Source organism: Rhinoderma darwinii, chromosome 4, assembly GCF_050947455.1.
Source record: "Rhinoderma darwinii isolate aRhiDar2 chromosome 4, aRhiDar2.hap1, whole genome shotgun sequence".
NCBI lineage: Eukaryota > Metazoa > Chordata > Amphibia > Anura > Rhinodermatidae > Rhinoderma > Rhinoderma darwinii.
In genome coordinates, this window is record NC_134690.1 from 391,217,528 (window position 1) to 391,240,386 (window position 22,859).

Here is a 22,859-nt window from a genome sequence, read left to right on the forward strand (position 1 = left end):
GAAGTAACATCCTCTTCTCTTCAGAACGCCCAGCTTCTGACAGTGCAGACCTGTGACGTCACTCACAGGTCCTGCATCGTGACGGCCACATCGGCACCAGAGGCTACAGTTGATTCTGCAGCAGCATCAGCGTTTGCAGGTAAGTCGATCTTACCTGCAAACGCTGATGCTGCTGCAGAATCAGCTGTAGCCTCTGGTGCCGATGTGGCCGTCACGATGCAGGACCTGTGAGTGACGTCACAGATCTGCACTGTCACAAGCTGGGCGTTCTGAAGAGAAGAGGATGTTACTTCTCATCAGAGCGCCCAGCTAGTGAAAGTATTAAAAACGCCCCGATGTACGCACATAATACACACCCACTTGGACTTGTACTTTTAAACACACCCACTTGGACTTTTGCAAGCCTCATTTGCATAACTACAAAAATGGTCATAACTTGGCCAAAAATGCTCGTTTTTTTAAAATAAAAACGTTACTGTAATCTACATTGCAGCGCCTATCTGCTGCAATAGCAGATAGGGGTTGCAAAATCTGGTGACAGAGCCTCTTTAAGCTGTAAATGTATTTTAGACTAATTATTTAGACACATTTAGACTACTGTACAATCCGTTATCAAATGAAAAAGTTAAAAAAGGCTCAAATTAGTGAATCTTTTAATAAACTAGGCAAAATTCGTTCCAACTGTCCAATTTTATTGTTGCAAAATATGCCAAAATTAATGAAAGTGGATTATTGAACAGGCCATATATATTGTGGAAATGTCAAACACATAAAGTAATGGCAACCCCATGAAATTGTCCAAAAATAACAAAGATAAACAGCAAAAACATGCTGTAAAGTTGTGACAGGCGCTATCCGGTTAGCATCAGTATTAGTAAAAATAAATAAAAAGTCCCGATGTTGGTGAACTCAGACTTCATTAATAGTAATTACCGGATGCTCTATGAGTTTGCCAATAATGTGGAAAGATAAATTTATTGCAACAGCAACTATGGGAGAACTCCCAGACCTTTACTCAGAAAGAGCTGAAACATACACTATATGGACAAAAGTATTGGGACGCCTTCCCATTACACCTACAGGAGCTTTTATAACATCCAGCTCTAAATCCATAGACATTAATATGGAGTTGGTCCCTTTACAGCTTAAACATCTTCCACTCTTCTGGGAAGGCTTTCTACAAGATTTTAAAGTGTCTGTGGGAATTTTTGCCCATTAATCTAGAAGAGAATTTGTGAGGTCAGACACTGATATTGGAGGAGGGGGCCTGGTTTACAATCTCTGTTGTAGTTCATCCCAAAGGTGTTAGATGGGGTTGAGGTCAGGGCTCTGTTCGGCCAGTCAAGTTCTTCATCACCAAACTCACTCAACCAACCAACCAACCAACCATGTCTTTATGGACCTTATCCACTGGGGCGCAGTCATGCTGGAACAGAAAAGGGCCGAACCCCAAACTGTTCCCACAAAGTTGGAAGCTTACAACTGTCCAAAATGTCTTGGTCTGCTGAAGCATTAAGTTTTCCCTTACAGGAACTAAGGGGCCTAGGACAGCCCCAAAAAACAACCCCGTAGCATTACCCCTCCTCCACCAATCTTTACAGCTGGCACAATGCAGTCAGGCAGGTAACATTTTCCTGGCATTTCCCTAAGGATAGGTCATCAATAGAAAAGTCTGAAAAAATCCCTTTAACCTGTGCATCGTCTGTGAGAGAATTGACTGTAACTTTCATAGTGCAAGGAGTGGCACGCCAACTAAGTAAGTGCTCCATTCTTTGTGTGCCCATTGGTTCCATGTATAACACCAGAGAGGTTAGGAGGGTCCAGGATCATACATTAGAGGTATAGCCAAGAGTTAATTAAAAGGGCATTCCAGACAAAACATATACACTGTGTTATGCTTAGTAAGGGCATGAGGGGGCGGGGCATGACACAAGGGTTCAAAGCACACCAAAGAGAGATCCCTGTGTCATGCTCCGCCCCTCTCGGGTCTTGCATTAGGAATAACAGTGAATCAAGTTTTGCCTGCAGCGTTGTATGAGTATAACATCGCTCCAACCCCTAATAAAATATATTGCAATGACTTACTGTAAAATGTATGAATTTGTACAAAACTTAGCTGAAGTTACACTTTTACAATACTTTTTTGACTTACCATTGATTTGATTGGCATCTAGATACACAGCTTGAGTTGTAGATATACTTGGGTTGTTCTCAGGTTCTGCTGTCAGAATGTACTGTTCAATTATTCCTCTGACCCCAGTAGGTCTATCCCAGGTCACCTCCGCACTGGATCCACTTATTTGGAGAACTTTTAGAGGAATTTGTCCATTGGGTGGAACTATAAAATACAAGAAATTTATAATATTAGACAGATTGTTTGTTCTCTAGTAGAAGCATTCTCCTTTGCTCATTGTAATCTCCTGCGAAGTAATGTCTTTTGTTGGAGGCAGCCATCCTGGGAAAAAGGGAAATCACCAGGACACCATGTTACCCAGAGATACCAGCATCCAGGGCAGGGGTGTAGCAATAGAAGATGCAAAGGTAGAAGTCGTACCCAAACCCTGGTGCTTGAGTGGCCCAAAATCTTATCTACCACATAAAAATACTTCTCATCCTATGGCACACGGTCGGTGTGGGGGGGGGGTCCTGTTACAGAGTCTTGCATTGTGCCCTTGAACACGCACCCTGAGGTGGAGCAATAACTCTAAAACATGAACATTGTTATGTAACTGGAGCTATGAGCCTTTATGAAGTTTTCCACTATCGAGCTCGATCTAAATGAAATTCTAACTCTGGAAGTACAATAATATTTTTTTTTTATTCAGAATACATTCAGCTTCATAGTTTACATATAGAAATGAGCCTTTTAAAAAGTTGAGTAACTTTGTACATTTATTACATTATGTCTGCTGAGCTCGATTCCCTGATGGTTCATTGTCTATATTGAGCTTTCTCTTGTAATTTATATTCTAGAAAGTGTACTTTAATACCCACCATGGTACTGAATCTAAAGGTAGGAAAAACAACTGTCCCAGAATGCAATACAGCACAGTAAGTAGAATTATAGGAGCACAAAATAGCTGTTAGGGTATATTCACACTACAGCGTCCGTAACGGCCGAAATTACGGGGCTGTTTCCAGGAGAAAACAGCCCCGTCATTTCAGCCGTAACGGCATGTGCAGGCGCTTGAACGCCGCGTCCATTACGGACGTAATTGGCGCTGCTTTTCATTGGAGTCAATGAATAACGGCTCCAATTACGTCCCAAGAAGTGACATGACACTTCTTTGACGCGGGCGTCTTTTTTACGCCCCGCCTTTTGACAACGGGGCGTAAAAAAAATGACTGTCTGAACAGAACATCGTAAGACCCATTCAAATGAATGGGCAGATGTTTACCGACGCTATTGAGGCGCATTTTCGGACGTAATTGCTCGAATTACATCCGTAAATAGTGTGTGTGAACATACCCTTAGAGGTGTATCTGTCAACAAACTGTTGACTGACTCCAATAGCAACCAGTAGAAATTCATCTCTTAACTATACTACTTGATATAGAATAGTACAATAGAAATATTTAGATTTCTGTACAATAACTTGATAAAAACTGTAATAAAGTTTGTACTTATATAGACATTTACTTACATGCTGCTTTAGAACGACCTCGACTCCAAGGGCTATCTCCTGATCCTCCATCATTTGAAGCAATCACACGATATAAATATTCTGTAAAATTACAAGTATAACTATAGATATCATATAAAGGCATATTTTTGGCCTTATATTTTAGTCTTGTAACATGACTTAAAAATGCACCACATTGTCAGGATTATAAGCAGTTACTGATATCAAGCTTAATATAAAGATGCCTCTAATGTTCTGTAATAAAGCACTGATTTGTTGTAGAAACTAATGTCTCAAATGATTTTTCTAGATTTTCACTCCTGGGATGTCATGAATCAAGTACTATATTAAAATAAGCGTAAAACAGCAGAAGCCATAGAGAAAGGAATGAGCAGGGGCGATTAAATTATATGGAACCTGGGTGACTCTGTGACTAGAAAATAGCAATATAAGGTGCTGTTCACACCAGGTTTTTGTATCTTCTTGAAAGGTACTGGTTTTTTTTATTGTTTTTTAAATATAAGAAAGAAAGGTACTGTACCTTTAAAATGGGATACAACAATATACCTTTCCTGCATCCTGTTGTCATTGACTTTTGTTATAAAAACAGAATCTGTTTGGATCCTGTTTTCCAACAGGACAGGAAAAAAAACTGCCTGCATAATTTTTTTTTGTGTCCATTTACATCCTGTATTAATTATACATTTAAAAACAACAAAACCAAAACCAGAGCCTTACTGATACAAAAATGGCTGCTATAACTTAAAGGGGTTATCTGGGGACTGAAGAGTATTATCAGTGTAGTCACTGCAGTATGTGATCACACTCGCTAATATACATTTCGGTCCCCCCGTCGCGCTGATTCTGAGATTTTCATAGATTTTTTTATACATAGAGTACAGCGGGACCGGTCACATGACGAAGAGTCGTATCGTCATCAAAGAAGTGTAAAGGATCTGCCAGGCACAACTTCTGTGTATACGCCCATAGGTAATCAGTCTGCACCTGAGTCTATGTCTCTGAGACTGACTCCATCTTCCACCACTCAGGATGGCAGGCTTAGGAGTGGGAGAGCCTATCGCAGCCTGGCCAGACGGAGCTAGCTCCCGCCCTCTGCCTATTTATACCTGCCTTTCCTGTTCCTCCTTTGCTTGTGATTCTTCTCGTGTGGTTTCCTGGCCCAGCTACAGCTTCTAACTATTTGATCCTGCTCCATACTGACCCTGGCTTACTGACTACTCTCCTGCGCTGCGTTTGGTATCTCGTGCACTCCTGGTTTTGACTCGGCTCGTTCACCACTCTTGTTGCTCACGGTGTTGCCGTGGGCAACTGCCCCTTTCCCTTTGCTTTGTGTTCCCTTGTCTGTTTGTCTCGTGCACTTACTGAGCGTAGGGACCGCCGCCCAGTTGTACCCCGTCACCTAGGGCGGGTCGTTGCAAGTAGGCAGGTACAGAGTAGCGGGTAGAATAGGGCTCACTTGTCCGTTTCCCTACCCCCGTCATTACAAGAAGACTGTGCAACTAGACTTCTGGTCCCCCGCCAGCGCTTTAAAAATCTATGAAAATCACAGAATCAGCGCGACGAGGGACCAGAATGTATATTAGCGCATGTACTCACACACTGTATTAAGTACACTGATAATACTCTTCGGTCCCCACATAACCCCTTTAAGCTATTTTCTATGGGCCACAAAATAGCTTTTGTAGACACAAAGCAAGTGTAAATGTAATTATGTGACACAGAATATGATTTTGTCATACAGATAACACTGCTTTAATGCTATGTTCACACAAATTGAATTTACTACGGAACATTCCGCAGCAAACCAAACCCAGATTCTGCATAGAATTCCAACCAAAAGTCCATACCAATTTGTGTTTATTTTGGTGCCGATTTTTGGCCAAATTTACCGCAGCATAGAACAGTAAAGCAACAAATACGCAACAATTCCGCAGCAGAAATTGACATTGCTTCTGTAATACGCTGAATATTTTCCGCCAGCAAATCCAGATGGAAAGTCTGCAGCTATTCCGCTATGTGTGAAAGTAGCCTAACAGATAATATGCTTCTGTCTCACAGTTGACACAGACATTGTAGCCCACACAATAGTGTATTCAGTGTCACAAAAATACAGAGTTAGTACAGCAAAAAGGTGAGGGGATGGCGGCGCTCCTCCGAGACTCTTATGAGGTGGTGAAGTGTAGTTAGCCGGCTGCCACCCACTGCAGTCCCTTGGTGCTAAATCCTTAGTACCTGGGACAAGTTGAGAGTCAGACGGTGAAGAGAAAAAAAATGCAGTGTAATTACGGGTATCGGCGCCAGGCTGAAGAGGATCAGGAACGGAGTCAAGTGCATAGGATCTAGGAGATCTTTTATTGAGAAGACGACGCGTTTCTGGTCCGGACTGGTCCCTTATATATGTGCACACTACACGTGCAACTATTGTATACTGACCTAACGAAGGGACCAGTCCGGTCCAGAAACGCGTCGTCTTCTCAATAAAAGATCTCCTAGATCCTATGCACTTGACTCCGTTCCTGATCCTCTTCAGCCTGGTGCCGATACCCGTAATTACACGGAATTTTTTTTCTCTTCACCTTCTGACAAAAATACAGAAGTATATTCCACGTCACCAAATAGTATATGGTATAAAAATAAATGTAATTCAGTATCTGAAAATGCTTCTGTGTATCAAAAAATTAATTTTGTGACACAAAATACACAGTACGTAGATATTCACAAAATGTAATTCTGTGTCGCAGAATAATATTAGAGGAAGGAAAGGTCAGGAACATGAGAAGAAAGCACAGCACCAAGGGATCCAGTCTTGTTAACATTTGATTCTGGAGCAAAGATGTGCCTCTGAACCTCATTTCACAGAGAGAGGCGTGCTTTTTGTCCATCACTCATTAAACGACATGTATTAAGAAAATTGGTGTATCCTAATGTCTCGCAAAATGAGTACATTTCCTAGACAGTGAAAAATTTTGCAAATTGCATCAACTTTGAGATGATGCAAGCAGCATTATAAATAGGTAAGACGTATTTCACTTCCCTATGCCACCTCATGGCTGACGTACCCATACATCAATATTTTGGCACAACTTATGACTCATCTTTTTCTAGACACTTCTAAAATCGGTCACGGTTGGTATAAAAAGTGTCTAAAATATACAGTAAATTTGGTGTACGTCCTAAATTCAACTTTTTTTTGCTTAATTTCCTTGCTAAATCTCCCCCACTTTGCCATCTCTGTTGGGGAGATCAAGATGTGATATCCCTTAGACAGGGATTGCGTTGAAATGGAGCAGCTAGAACAAACCACTGCTCAAAAATTAGACATTAGCAAATATCATGGACTCCTATTAAATGAATAATTGCAATGAAAAAATGTGATTTTCTTAGGAATTTTAGAGCGTTCTGTAAAAACTGCTTTTTATTATAGTGTAACTTTGCAAATATTAATGTTTTGTGATTCGTTCCAATGCCTCTGAAATGAAAAATGAAGCAACTTTGCAATTAATCTTAATTTAAAATGTCTTGTTGTTTGGTGTCTATACCTTTTATAAAGGCCTAGAACATGTTTGCCTGGTAACAGACAACAAACAAACTCTGTGTAGTCTGATCCTGCAGTTATGTTGGCTTTTATTAGTCCCATTTATTTTTACTAACATACATTTAGTAGATATAATTATGTATAATGGAGCTATTTTTGCCTTAAAGCATTCCTCTCAGAGATACAGTTGCAAAGAAACCCTTTGGAATGACCTGGATTTCTACATTGATTACTAATAAAATGTGGTTTCATTATTATCTAAATCACAATTATAGAGAAACACAATCAAACTAAACTAATGACACACAAATAGTTATACTGTTCATGTCTTTTATTGAGCACATTACGCAAACATTCACAGTGCAGGAAAAAAAAGTAAGTGAACCTCTGTGTTAAAGGAACAGTGTCATCACAATTTTTTTTTTAATATGTTAAAGATGTTAGTGCTTTATTAAAAATGTTTATATTTATTTGTGTGTTTGTGTGTTACTTTTTCTTATTTTTACACTTTTTCTTCCCTATGGGGGCTGCCATTTTTTTTTCCATTTCTGTATGTGTCGATTAACGACACATACAGACATGGAATACGGCAGCTCCAGTCCCATAGGGACTGCGAACGGGTCCCGTCCCATCCACTTCTGTGTACGCCGTCTGTGTGGGAACGGCGCATTCGCCGCTCCCACACAGTCCAATTTGAAATGCGCGCCGTCCGGCGCCATTTTTCTGTGGACCGGAAGTCGCGGCCGGACAGTAAGATTACTACTTCCGGTCGCGGCTTCCGGACTTGTGCACTTGGACCAGCGGCAGCAGACGGAGCGGACGGGCCGGAGGGAGCCGCGGTGGCAGGAGCAGGTAAGAGATTTCTATGTATGTTCATGTTTTACTGTGTTTACTACTGTATGTTAACCTACTACACTGTGTGTTAGCTCAAAAAATGGCGACACACAGTGTAGGAGGTTAGACCGTTCAATCCCCTCGTTTATCCCGGCACTAGCCAGGATAAAGGAGGGGGGGATTCTCAGAGCTCACTAGAGCGAGTGCTTTTTTCCAAATTTTGCAGCAAAAAGCAATGTGGTTGCTTTACCACAAGCAACCATATGCAATGCTGCAATTTTGGGAATAGCTCCATCTAGTGACCAGTGCTGGGAAATATTATAAATTAGAATCTAATTTATAATATTTCCTGACTCGTGAAAAAAATAAAAAAAATTTGAACAATGTTTAATCACCTACACACTAAATGTTTAACTAAAAAAAAAAATACATGTTTTGCTGGCAACACATTCCCTTTAATGACTACTCCAAGAGAAAATTGGCAAAAAGTATTTCAATTAAGGAGATGAGATTGGAAGTGTAGGTTTCCCAGGTGCTTTGGAAATGAAATAAAGGCACTCAAAGCCTGGTTACTGACAAATCTCTTCTTCTCAAGAAAGATTGGTTAGTGTTAACAATGCCTCGCGGCAGACAACTTTCCAGAAGACCCCAGAAGACATATTACAGAGAATGTAGTGTTGTAGAGATTGTACCATCCAGCGGCCAACAGAATGCCTACCGCTAGCTAGTACAGAACTATACAGCCTGTGTCCACCATACATACATGCTTTGCCATGTCCTTATACTCTAATTTTTTTTATACATGGCCTACTTTCTTTGTACCTGTAAATGGAGGCACCCTGTGGTCATGAACTGTTTCTTCTTCCCCCCTGTAGATGATGGTCGAGTCATTTCCTCTACAGTTCACAGACCTGTCGGATGATGGACACCCATCCAGACTGACCCTGACAGCAGAGTTGGACTCTGATGCAATGTTAACAACTACATCTTGGATAAAACTAATGTCCTTCAAACACCCACCAAAACCTGGAATGAAGAAAAGAAAAATTATTTCCTGTATCAGTGACCGCACTGTCTATCCATGTAATAGACACAAATCTGTGGTCACCAGTAGTGGCAGAGTATTTCCTTTACAACAATTGGCTCCTGACAGCATTGTTTTATTGTCATGGCCAGCTCTGGCTTTATCTGTGGCCTAGTAGAGGACAACGGGGGACATTTCCAGGCAAAAAAAACTTTGGGGCAAGCTCCATAGGTCTGGTAAACAACTGGATTTTCAGTTCTTGCGCGGAGTTACACATTGAAGAACTCAATGTACATCCTTACATGGTGCCAAGAGAATTCTATCATAAAACGAAATGGGTTATCAGATCAGACAGGAAATTTAGATAGAAGGTTGATCCAAAAGAAAGAAAAAACAACCAATACAGGTTTGTTTGCGGCTATTTTAACTCTTTGCAACCAAGACCTTGCTCTTGCAGTACAGATTTGGCGCAGGTGTATAGGAGTTGTCCGCTTTGGACAACCTCTTTTTGTTGGAAGGATTCCCCAACATTAATCTGATCACCGGGAGTTCTGATGCTGGGACACCCAGTGATCCAGTGTAATCAGTGAGTAAATCAGCAGCAAGTGTATAATTCCCCTACAGGTGAAATGAAGCATTACACAGGTCTTATTGAAATCAATGGGCTATCTATGTAATTCACAGCTGTATCTGGTCCTCCAGAGTGAGAAAAGATCTTTATAACGTCTCTATATTTTTACTAATAGATAACTGTACTAAACAGGCAGGTAATTGAGTTCCATGCCTAATGTGTTTCCTCCCATGCATGGAATAAAGGGCAGAACCAAGGCAGCATGTTTATTATGCTCATAAACATACACAGTCAAGTCACATTATTATGACCACCTCCTAATTTCGACGCCGGCAGCACGCAGCCCATGCAAGCAGTGATGTGTCGTGGGCTGGCTTGGTGCGTATATAAGGTGGGCGATACACTGTCTGATTATATATCACTCATTGTTGCCATGGGTAAAAGGAGCGATTTATCAGAGCTGCAAAAAAGGGAGGATTATTGGCTTTCGGGCCAAGGGTGGCGGTATTTCTCGTACAGCGCTGAACTGTTCGCGTGCTGCTGTGGTGAAAATGTATCATGAGTGGACATATGGCACCGGAATAACTGACGTGGAAACTGCGGAGCACCACGTGCTATTGATGTGAGAGGTGAACGTCGGCTGCGAAGGTGCACGAGGGCCGAACGACACGCTACAGTGGAGCAGCTCACCGTGAAAATCAACCAGGGGGCTACCAGACGTGTGTCTAAAACAACAGTTTAGCAAACCCTACTGCATATGGGCTCCGAAGCAGACGGATGGTAGCCTCCAATGATGCAACAAAGATGCATCGGAAAAAAAGGCTTCAATTTGCACGCAGTATCAGAATTGGACCACCGAATTGGAGGCAAAGTGTTGCCTCCTCCGATGAGTCACCTTTTCTGCTTTATGGAACGGATGGACGTTGACGTGTCAGACGAGAAACATCAGAGCAAACACCCGGCAACCATTGCTGGAAGAACACAAGCCGGTGGCGGCAGCGTTATAGTCTGGAGAATTTTTTCATGGCGTTCTCTGGGCCACTCATCCATGTGGAAGGCTCTGAACCGATTTGGGTATGAATCCATCGATCATCCCCCCCCCTATACATGCTGTTTATCTTCCCTGGGGCAGGTGGAATCTTCCAGCAAGACAATGCGACATGTCACCCGGCTGGAAATGTCAGACAGTGGTTGGAAAAGCGCGACCAAGACATCCAAGTACTTCCCGGCCCCCTAATTCACCAGACTTTAACCCAATTGAGCATCTGTGGGACCGCGCTCGTCTTGTTCGCTCTATGGATCCTCCCCCCGCGCAACCTCCAGCAAATGTGGGATGTACTGCAGTCAGCACGGCTCCAGATACCGGAGACAGCCGACCAGCACCTTATTGATCACTCCCAGCCCGTCTAGCTGCTGTCCGTGCTGCACACGGCGGTTACTCTGGATATTAGCTCCTGAACATAATAATGGGACTCCACTGTGTATAAAGAAAATGGGCTAAGATGTAGCTGAGTTGAGTTTTTTCCTTTGCAGCAGAGTTAGGTTTGTCATTTGGCACAAATCATTGTGATGTAGTTTATGGTTTACATAGGACTGCAGGTAAACCCATTGCATTATCTTAACTCATTGAGTTATCATGGCATACAGAAGAAGTAGTCAAATTCAGGTAAATTCCCCACTGCTACATCTAAAAGTGTTAACCTAGTATGTCTCAAATACCCATCTGGTCATGTGTTTATCCTCTTCACCTTTACAGATAAATCAGATTGAAAACTCAGGACTAACCAGGGAGCCGTGCGCCATTCAATTATATCTTATACACAATGACAATGATCTGAAAAATATTATTGATGCATCCATCCCTTGTAATTAAATTTCATATACAGCTCCTTATATCATTGACGCCTTCCCTGTTTTATCTACTGGTCATATACTCCTCATTGTATGAATCATTCCTAATTAAGCCCAGAAATTAAAACGTCCCAACTTCATATAGATAAAAGCTGATCTCGTGAACTGTGGTGGGTGCATGGAGGAGGACATGACTGTGCATTCATTTAAATAGATTATTTGGTCTTGGATTTTGCAGTTTATTTGAAAAGATTAAGTGACAGAGGTTTGTGGGACACATAAAATAGAGATGTCACACAACACAAAGTCTAATGAAGCAGTCACACAACACGCCAAGGAACAACATAGAACACAGAACATATCGGGCAAATTCTGGGCTTCCGTATGTGTAATAGTTTCTAGTAGTTCTTATAGTTTTAAGATTAGGAGAATTAGAGCTGTAATAAAGTGTTTGAATGGAATGAGCACGTCTGTGGCAAATGTGAACAGACTGTAAACAAATGAAATAATCAAAATCTTCACAGGAGCTCAGAGTATTTCAGATACAGAGCACTGATGGGTGTAACAGAGTTCACTCTTATTTCCTAGCAGTTATTAAATAGATGAGTGGACTGATGGATAGATAGGCAACCAGAGATTAGAAAGTTATGTAGATAAAAAGGCTAGATAGAAATGAGGAATAGATAGATAGATAGATAGATAGATGATAGATAGATAGATAGATAGATAGATAGATAGATAGATAGATAGATAGATAGATAGATATTTAGTAAATGAATGCAGATTTGATTACTTAAGCAGATTCAGTGTATTTGTACATTAAAGAAGTTTTCATATTTCCTAAAGGGAATTACAAAGGGTTAAAGACAATTACATAGGGATAAATGAATGTTAAGAATATTCTCTTCTTCATTGATTCTTGTAGATGTAAATCATCTTGAAAAACTGCAAATCTCCGACCAGGTTTATAGATTCTTCCATCTGTAAATTTCTTACTAAATGTTAAATACCATAATATTCTTTTAGGTTTCCAAACAATGCAAAAATAACAATAAAGATTGACTTTCAAAATGCAGGAAAATCCTTCAAAGAGAGAAGAAATAATTGCCGGCTCAGCATTTTCTGTCTCTTTGAAAAGTTCTCAGGTCGTGAAGACTAAGTAATAAGAAGCAAATTATGATGTAGACAGAAGCCTCGGGGGAGCTGTATCGAGATCATGTATTTCAATAAGGCTCTCTGTAGTTTTCACATGATAACAGATTTTGGTAGTCATCCCTGGAGAATCTCCTCTCTAATAGCTTTCATTGTACATGCAGCCCTCACACTACATCACTCTGTATGCTGGATTAGGAGAATGGGCATCATTTTAGGAAACGTGTTACTCTGAAAATTAGAAACAGAGACAACCCCTTTAATATGAGCCAACCAAGACCCCCTAAAAAGGGCCGCTATAGGGAAAATATAATATTACATGCGATAATTCAAATCGCCCAAGGTCTCCAGAGGAAGAGCGGCTCTTTACTCTGCCTCAGAGGGGAAATCAAGCGGGGGACTATGACATCTATATGCCCTAACAGGGCATATGGGAAAGGGTTGTCAAGATGATAAAAGCCCTTTAACCCCTTCCCGACATTTGACGTAAATGTACGTCATGGAAAGCATTGACTTCCCGCAAAATGCCGTACATGTACGTCAAACGTTTGGCACCAGCTCAGAAGCTGAGTCGGTGCCATCATCGTCGGATCTCAGCTGTATCTTACAGCTGACATCCGACTGTAACGGCGGGGACCGAAATTAGCTTCGATCCCCGCCATTAACCCCTTAAGTGCAGCGCTCAAACGCGATCGCTGCACTTAAGGTGTTTGCAGCTCATCGGAGCCCCAGCAATTAAATTGCCGGGGTTCCGGTGGCTGCAATGGCAACCGGAGGCCTAATACTGGCCTCCCGGTCTGCCTAGCACCGAAGCCGGTCAAGATCCGCCCGGCGGCGGAGCCTGATCGGCTTCCGTAGCTGCCGGCAAGATGGCGCCGGGTCAGGAGCTGATCTGGCGTCATCAGCGGTGGAGGTCAGCTGTACTGTACAGCTGACATCCACCTGTAACGGCAGGAACCGGAGCTAGCTCCGATCCCTGCCATTAACCCCTTCGATGCAGCAATCGAAAGCGATTGCTGCATCGTAGCGGTTACTAGCAGATCGCCAGCCCTGACAGGCAATCGGGACTGGCGACTGCTGTTATGGCAACAGGAGACACAATGGTCTCCTGCTCTGCCATTACGGAAGCCGATTTAGGCCCCGCCGGGAGGCGAAGCCTAAACGGCTTGCTGTCAGTGAATGACTGACAGATCTAATACATTGCACTACATAGGTAGTGCAATGTATTAGAAAAAAAAAATCTGACCGTTGGACCTTCAAGTCCCCTAGTGGGACTTGAGAAAAAGTGTAAAAAAAGTGTAAAAAAAAGTGCAAAAAATAAAAGTTTGAAAACAATAAAAGTTTCAAGTAATCAAATAAAACACAATCCCCCTTTTACTCTTATCAAGTCCTTTATTATTGAAAAACAATAATAAACCATATGTATTTAGTATCGCCACGACCGTAGGTATCAAAATATTATATTATTTATTGCACGCGGTGAACAGCGTAAAAAAAACCCCGTAAAAAACGTTACCAGAGTTTCTGTTTTTTGGTCACTTTGCCCTACAAATATTACAATAAAAAGTGATCAAAAAGTCGCACGTATCCAAAAATGGTACCTATAAAAACTATAGCTCGTCCCGCAAAAAACAAGCCCTCATACACGTCCGTCGACAAAAAAATTAAAAAGTTATGGTTCTCACAACTTGGCGACAGAAAAAATACATTCTTTTTACAAAAGTAATTTTATTGTGCAAAAAGTTGTAAAACATAAAAAAGTGCTATAAATTAGGTATCGCCGGAATCGTACTGACCCGCAGAATAAAGGTAACATGTAGTTTATAATGCGTGGTGAACGCTGTATAAAAAAAACAAAAAAAGCTGTGCCAGAATTGCGTTTTTTTGTTTACCTGGCATCCCAAAAAATAGGATAAAAGGTGATCAAAAAGTCGCATGTACCCCAAAATGGTACCAATAATAACTACAGCTCGTCCCGCAACAAACCAGCCCTCATACCGCTACGTCTATGAAAAATAAAATTAGTTATGGCTCCAATAAGTCAGGAAATAAAAAAATATGCAGTTGTGCCCGAGGGGAACATTTCTTCAGTTTCAAGAGGCGATTTATCAAGGACCTAAAATTAGGGAACCAAGAAGGGGAGAGCCCAAACATATCCGCTGGAAGCGACGGTGCCCGTATTATACCAGGACAACACTTCCCAGCAAAATTCCCCAAACTACAAAGGCGCGGAGTGTGGACCAAAAGGGGGATAAGAAATGACACCATTTATCAGTGCGACACTGGCCTGTGCGGAAAGGATTGCTTCACAGCGTAACACACATCTATGGATTATTTTTATTTTTTTATACCACCTGACTATGCCCCTTATATACTCCGCCCCGCTTACATGTACCCCCACATTATAAAACACCAGCAATACTCAAACAAATATAGTACCAAGCAAAATCCGCTCTCCAAAAGCCAAATGGTGCTCCCTCGGCCCTGAACCCTGCAGCGTCCCCAAACAGCAGTTTCCTTCAACATATATGGCATCGTCATACCCGGGAGAACCCTTTTAACAATTTTTGGGGTGTGTGTCTCCAGCGTCATAAGCTGGGCATGACATATTTGCCACTGAATGGCATATCTAGGGAAAAATATAAATTTTTAATTTGCACCATCCACAGCGCATTCATTTATGGAAAAGACCTGTGGGTTGAAAATGCTCACTACACCCCTTAATAAATGCCTTGAGGGGTGCAGTTCCATAGTGGGGGTCACTTATCAGGGGTTTCTTTTTATTATTTCACATCTGAGCCTCTGCAGTTGTGAACCAATACTTTGTAAATCGCCAAATTAGGCCTCCACTCCGCATGGTACTCTTCACTTCTGAGCCCTGTCATATGTCCAGACAAAAGATTAGTGCCCCATGTAGGGTGTTTCTAAAACCGGGAAACACCGCGCATAATAATTAGAGAGCTGTCTTGTTATGGTGGCACAAGCCGGGCACCACATATTGGCATATCTATGGAAAAAAATCCCATTTTCACTCTGCAACATTGAGCGCACACTAATTTCTACAAAACACCTGCAGGGTTAAAATGCTTACTACACCCCTTGGTAAATGCATTGAGGGGTGTAGTTTCCAAAATGGGGTCACTTCTGGGGGGTTTCCACTGTTTTGGGCCCACAGGTGCCCAGAAACCAATCCAGCAACATCTGCACTCCAAATGGCGGTCCTTCCCATCTGAGCCCTGCGGTTTGCCCAAACAGCAGTTTATGACCACATATGGGGTATTGCCGTACTCGGGAGAAATAGCTTTACAAATGTTGGGTTCTTTTTTTCCTTTATTTGTTGAGAAAATGAAAAAAATTGCGCTAAAGCTACGTCTTATTGAAGAAAAAGGACTGTTTTTATTTTCACTGCCTAATTCTAATAAATTCTATGAAACATCTGTGGGGTCAAAATGCTCACTACACCCCTAGATGCATTCCTCAAGAGGTGTAGTTTCCTAAATGGAGTCCCTTTTTGGGCGTTTTCATTGTTTTGTCCCCTCAGGGGCTTTGCAAATGTGACCTGGCCTCCGCAAATCATTCCTGCTAAATGTGATCTCAAAAAGCCAAATAGTGCTCTTTCCCTTCTAAGCCCTGCCGTGTGTCTAAACAGCCGTTTATTACCACATGTGGGGTATTGTTTTACTCGGGAGAAATTGCTTTACAAATTTTGTGGTGCTTTTTCTCCTTCAGTCCTTCTGGAAATGAGAAAAAATTAGCTAAACCTACATTTTCTTTGAAAAAATGTAGATTATTATTTTCAGGGCCTACTTCCAATAATTTCTGCAAAAAAACTGTGGTGTCAAAATGCTCACTATACCCCTAGATAATTTCCTCAAGGGGTATAGTTTCCAAAATGGGGTCACTTGTTTGGGGTTTCCACTGTTTTGTCACCTCAGGGGCTTTGTAAATGTGACATGGCCTCCGCAAACCATTCCTGCTAAATGTGAACTCCAAAAGCCAAATAGCGCTCTTTCCCTTCTCAGCCACGCCGTGTCTCCAAACAACCGTTTATTACCACATGTGAGGTATTGTTTTACTCGGGAGAAATTGCTTTACAAATTTTGTGGTGCTTTTTCTCCTTTAGTCCTTGTGGAAATGAGAAAAAAAATCGCTAAACCTACATTTTCTTTGAAGAAATGTTGATTTTAATTTTCACGGCCTACTTCCAATAATTTCTGTAAAAAACCTGTGCGGTCAAAATGCTCACTACACCCCTAGATAATTTCCTTGAGGTGTCTAGTTTCACAGATGGGGTCACTTTTGGTTGATTTTGACTGTTTTGGCACCGCAAGAGCCCTTCAAACCTGACATGGTGCCTAAAATATATTCTAACAAAAATAAGGCCCCAAAATCCACTAGGTGCTCCTTTGCTTCTGAGGCCGGTGCTTCAGTCCAGTAGCACGCTACGGCCACATGTGGGATATTTCCTAAAACTGCAGAAACTGGGCAACAAATATTGAGTTGCATTTCTCTGGTAAAACCTTCTGTTTTATAAAAAAAATTGTATTAAAAATGTATTTCTGCAGAAAAATATGAAATTTGTAAATTTCACCTCTACTTTGCTTTAATTCCTGTGAAATGTGTAAAGGGTTAAGACATTTTCTAAATGCTGTTTTGAATACTTTGAGGGGTGAAGTTTTTAAAATGGGGTGACTTTTTGGGGGTTTCTAATATATAAGGCCCTCAAAACCACTTCACAACTGAACTGGCCCCTGTAAAAATAGCCTTTTGAAATTTTCTTGAAAATGTGAGAAATTGCTGCTAAAGTTCTAAGCCTTGTGAGGTCATAGAAAAATAAAAGGATGTTCAAAAAACGATGCCAATCTAAAGTAGACATATGGGTGATGTTAATTAGCAACAATTTTGTGTGGTATAACTGCCTGTCTTACAAGCAGATACATTTAAATTGAGAAAAATGCAAATTTTTGCAATTTTTCGCTAATTTTTGGTGTTTTTCACAATTAAATACTGAACATATCGAGCAAATTTTGCCAGTAACATAAAGTCCAATGTGTCACGAGAAAACAATCTCAGAATCGCTTGGATAGGTGAAAGCTTTCCGGAGTTATTACCACATAAAGTGACACATGTCAGATTTGAAAAATGAGGCTCTGTCAGGAAGGTCAAAAGTGGCTAAAGAGGGAAGGGGTTAAAGGTAGTGTATGAATTTATGTATTTTTTCACTAATTGCAATTATATACTGAAATATATATATTTTTCTAATCTACAGTATTTCATTTTCTGTTTTCATATTCTTTATTCCATATTATTTTTATGTAGCAGGCATCTTGCCTGAGCTGTTGCTCTGAGCTGTGAACAGCAGTTCAGAGATTTGCTTTCCAGCAGACAAATAGACATGAAAAGCCTTAGTAAAAAAAAAACATTAGAAGTCTATGAGAGAGTGTTGTGGGCATGCTCTGTGACATGTGCATATGCGGGGGAGGCTATGTCTATCACCAATTGTTAATGGCATTGTTATTTATACAGTATATGGTTGTTACCTGTCAGTGTAATCCGGCCTGTGATGATAATGAGATGACTGTTAAGCAATGATCTCTACAGAACAGGAAAGGTCAGTCTATTATGAATGATGGATCCTGTGTTATCTATATATATGTGTTACCAGTTGGTGTAATGCTGCATGTGATGATAATGTGATGATTGCTGAGCAGTGATCTCTACAGAATAGGAAGGATCAGTCTATTGTGAATGGTGGGTCCTGTGTTATCTATATAGGGGTGTTACCGGTCAGTGTAATCTTGCCTGTGATGATAATGAAATATCTGCTGAGAAGTGATCTCTTCAGAACAGGAAGGGTCAGTCTATTATGAATGGTGGATCCTGTGTTATTGTCACGGCGCGGGGTGTGGACTCACTGGACCGTACCACGTAGCGGGATGGCAGCTGACCAAACAGGTATAGTACAGAATCTATAGTCGAGAAAGGGTACCTGTGGCAACTTGGACAGTAGCAAGGCAGGCTAAGCTGGGACCAGGCGGCAGGTAGACATCAGGCGTGGAGTAGCGGAACAGGCGTGGCATGCGGAACAACACGACAACAGCTCAGCACAGTACTAGATCTGGATAGCACGGGAAACAGGATACAGGAATAGGGAACACTTGGAAACTGGAAGACACCATTGGCAAGGACCATTGGCAAGACAAACTTTGGGTAACGAACAGCGCTCAGGCAATTAACAAGAGGGCAGAGCCCCTTTTATAGTCCAGTAGCACTCTGGACTTGATTGCAGACTTCCTGCAATTATGCGCACACTGGCCCTTTAAGACCATGCACGCGTGGGCACGCGTGCCCTCCGGGAGACAGTCTCGATACAAGGAAGTGAGTGCCGGCACCTCACAGAGGGACGACGCAGCAGAGAACACACACGTCCATGGCCACGACGGGCCGTGGCCATAGACGTTGCAGTATCCCCCCTCTTACGCCCCCTCTTCTTAGGACCAGAGCTGGAGAGAAACTTCCTCACGAGGACATGGGCATCGATGTTCTCCTCTGGCTCCCAAGACCTCTCTCCTGGACTGAACCCACTCCAATCCACTAAATAAAACGTCCTTCCTCCCACCTTCTTGGTGGCCAGAATCTCCCTTACTTCGAAAGTCTCGGACGAGCCACCAGGGACCACTGCGGAACTGGGAGTCCTGGAGTAGCGGTTCAGAACCACGGCTTCAGCAAGCAGACATGGAAGGAGTTAGGGATCTTGAGGGTAGGAGGCAGCCGCAGCTTGTAAAACACCGGATTAATCTGTAGCAGGATTACGAAGGGTCCGAGGAACTTAGGGGCAAATTTTCAGGATGGCACCCTCAGCCAGATATTCTTTGAAGACAACCAGATCTTAGTACCTGGAAGAAACTGAGGAGGAGCCCGTCTTCTTGTATCTGCCTTTCTCTTCATGCGGTCCACCGCCAGCTGGATAGAAGATCGGGTCTATTGCCATATTTGCAGAAAGTCCCTGAAGGTAGAGTCAGCTGCAGGCACCTGGGACATAGTAGAGACAGGAAGAGGTATACGAGGATGTTGGCCGTAGACGATGAAGAAAGGACTGGAGGTGGTGGACTCACTAGTGTGGTTATTATAGGAGAACTCTGCCCACGGGAGCAGCTGCACCCAGTCATCATGCCGTCTGGAAACAAAGTGACGCAGATAGTTCTCCATAATCTGGTTAACCCTCTCGACTTGCCCATTGGACTGGGGATGATAGACCGAAGAGAAGTCCAACTTTCCACCGAGGAGACCGCAGAGTGCTCTCCAAAACTTTGAGGTGAACTGGACCCCTCGGTCCGAGACAATATGCAGGGGCCAGCCGTGCAGACGGAAAATGTGTTGAATGAAGAGGTCGGCCAATCGCGCAGCAGAAGGCAGAACAGTCAAGGGAACAAAATGAGCCATCTTAGAAAATCGATCCACCTCCACCCAGATCACACTGCAAACCGCAGAGGGAGGGAGATCTGTGACAAAGTCCATTGCAATATGCTGCCAGGGAGCAACGGGCACAGGCAGTGGTTGGAGCAGACCAGCTGGTCTGGAGTGGGCAACTTTATTTGCTGCGCATACCGTACATGAGGAGACAAAGTCCATGTCGTCTTTGGGCAGCGTGGGCCACCAGAACTGGCGGGCGATTAGATCCTGTGTCTTACGAGCACCCGTGTGACCTGCCAGCTTGGAACTGTGACCCCAGCGAAGGATTCTACGTCTGTCTGCCAGACGCACAAAAGTCCTTCCCAGAGGGATGTCTTAGTCTGCAGAGGGTTCACAGAGAAGATTCAGGAAGGATCAATAATATTCTGTGGGGACTCCACAGTGTCCTCTGTCTCAAAGGACCTGCACAAGGCATCGGCCCTCACATTCTTGTCGGCAGGTCGGTAGTGGAGTTCGAACCGGAACCGAGCAAAGAACAACGACCACCTGGCTTGACGAGGATTCAACCGCTGGGCTGTCTGTAGGTAGGTCAGCTTCTTGTGATCTGTGAAGACCAGGATAGGATGGACTGCGCCTTCCAGTAGCTGTCTCCACTCCTGCAGAGCCAGCTTGATGGCCAGTAACTCCCAATCCCCAATTGAGTAGTTGCGCTCTGCGGAAGAAAACAGCTTGGAATAGTAGCCACATACCACAGTCTTGCCCTTCGAACCATTTTGGAACAACAGTGCACCAGCACCAACAGAGGAAGCGTCCACCTCTAAAGAAAACTTTAGGGATACATCAGGGTGGTGAAGAATAGAGGCTGGTGTGAAGGCTTTGTTTAAGGATTCAAATGCGGCTTCTGCCTCTGGAGTCCATACGTTGGCATTCATGCCCTTTTTAGTGAGGGTAGAGATGGGAGCTGTCAAAGATGAGAAGTTGGGAATGAACAGCTGGTAGAAGTTGGCGAATCCCAGGAAGCGTTGTATGGCCCTGAAGCCTTGGGGGTGTGGGCACTCCAGGACAACCTTTACCTTCTCAGGGTCCATCTTGAGACCCTGATCTGAGATGATATAGCCCAGGAAGGAAAGAGACTTTTTTTCAAACACACACTTCTCTAGCTTGGCATACAGATGATTCTCTCTTAAACGAAGCAACACCTGGCGGACATGATTCTGTTGATTTACTGGATCTGGGGAAAATAATCAAAATGTCATCGAGATACACCACAACACAAACATAAAGGAGATCATGAAAAATGTCATTGACAAATTCTTGAAACACAGGCGTTACACAGGCCGAAGGGCATAACTAGGTATTCATAGTGCCCATCACGAGTATTAAAAGCAGTCTTCCACTCGTCACCTTGATGAATCCGAATCAGAATGTAGGCCCCCCGCAGGTCCAGTTTAAAAAACATTTTTCCCCGTATGCGATCAAACAGTTCTGAAATCAAAGGCAGTGGGTACCTGTTCTTCACCCCGTGATCTGGTTGAGGCCTCGGTAGTCAATGCAGGGTCGGAGGGATCCATCTTTCTTCTTGACAAAGAAAAACCCAGCTCCGGTCGGGGATGAGGATTTACGAATGAAGCCCCTCTCCAGATACTCTGTAATGTAGGCAGACATAGACTGGGTCTCTGGCAAGGAGAGAGGGTACACTCTACCGCAAGGAGGGGACGACTTACGAACCAAGTCGATCGGACAATCATATGCTCGATGTGGCGGCAAAGTCTCAGCTTCCTTCTTATCGAAAACATCAGAGAACATAGAGAAACAAGAAGGCAACCCTGCCAATGACTGAAGCGGAGGAGGCTGTGGTGGCTGGATATGACCCAGACAGTGGTCGAGACACTTGGGACCCCACTGGAGAACCTCTCCAGAGTTCCAATCCAGGACTGGGACGTGCAAATGGAGCCAAGGAAAACCCAGCAGCACGGGGTTGACGACCTTGGACAGGACAAACAGGCTCAGAATGAAGAGCTCCCACTTGAAGTCTTAATGGCTTGGTCACAGACAAAACTGGGTTAGGCAATGGCAGTCCATCTACCGAGGCAACGATCAACGGCCTTTCCAGCAGAACAGTGGGCAACTGAAGAAGATGCACAAGGTCTTGGCAGATTAAATTGGCTGCAGAGCCAGAGTCCAGGTAGGCAGAGACCGGATGGGGCCTCTCGCTAGCAATGATGGTTACGGGAATGAACAGTTTGGAGGAGAGTTCTTGATTAAATGCAGTAGCGCCCAGGGTTGTCTCTCCAACCAAACCTAGGTGCTAGGGTTTTTGGCTTCTGAGGACACAGACGAACGACATGGCCAGTGAGGTCGCAATATAAACTGAGTCCAGAGGTGCGCCTGCGCTGTTTCACCTGGATGGACAATTTTAGCCGATCCACTTGCATTTGAACCTCGGGCAAAGCAGTAGAAGGAGGCAAGAGGGGTTGCTGGAAGTTGGGCGCCAGTCTAGGAAGCCGTCTCTCCTGAAGAACCTCATAAAATCTCTCCCTCAGCCTTATGTCCACCTGAGTGGCAAACAGAATCAGGTCGTCCAAGGCAGATGGCAGATCTCGAGCAGCAAGTTCGTCCTTGATCTCGGGCGATAGACCATGCCACCAAGGCCTCATTGTTCCAGGATAATTCTCCTGCCAGGGTCCGGAACTGAATGGTGTATTCGCCCGCGGAGGTGTCCTCCTGGTGACTGTTAAATATAGCAGTGGCTGCCGATGAGACTCGTCCTACCTCCTCGAAAACAGTCCGGAATAACCGCACGAACCCCTGGAAGTCTTGGGTCTCGGGTCCCTG

At 43.2% G+C, this 22,859-nt stretch overlaps 1 protein-coding gene across 1 annotated transcript in view; it reads right to left on the reverse strand.

Moving 5' to 3' along the window:
• The window catches only part of USH2A (usherin), a 593,484-nt gene that overhangs the window by 342,004 nt on the left and 228,621 nt on the right, over positions 1 to 22,859 (reverse strand). The window contains exons 27-29 of the mRNA XM_075863335.1: positions 8,836 to 9,039; positions 3,645 to 3,725; positions 2,153 to 2,338 (exon numbers count right to left, since the gene is read on the reverse strand). Of these exons, the coding sequence (XP_075719450.1) occupies positions 2,153 to 2,338; positions 3,645 to 3,725; positions 8,836 to 9,039 (471 nt within the window). The remainder of the gene's footprint in view (positions 1 to 2,152; positions 2,339 to 3,644; positions 3,726 to 8,835; positions 9,040 to 22,859) is intronic.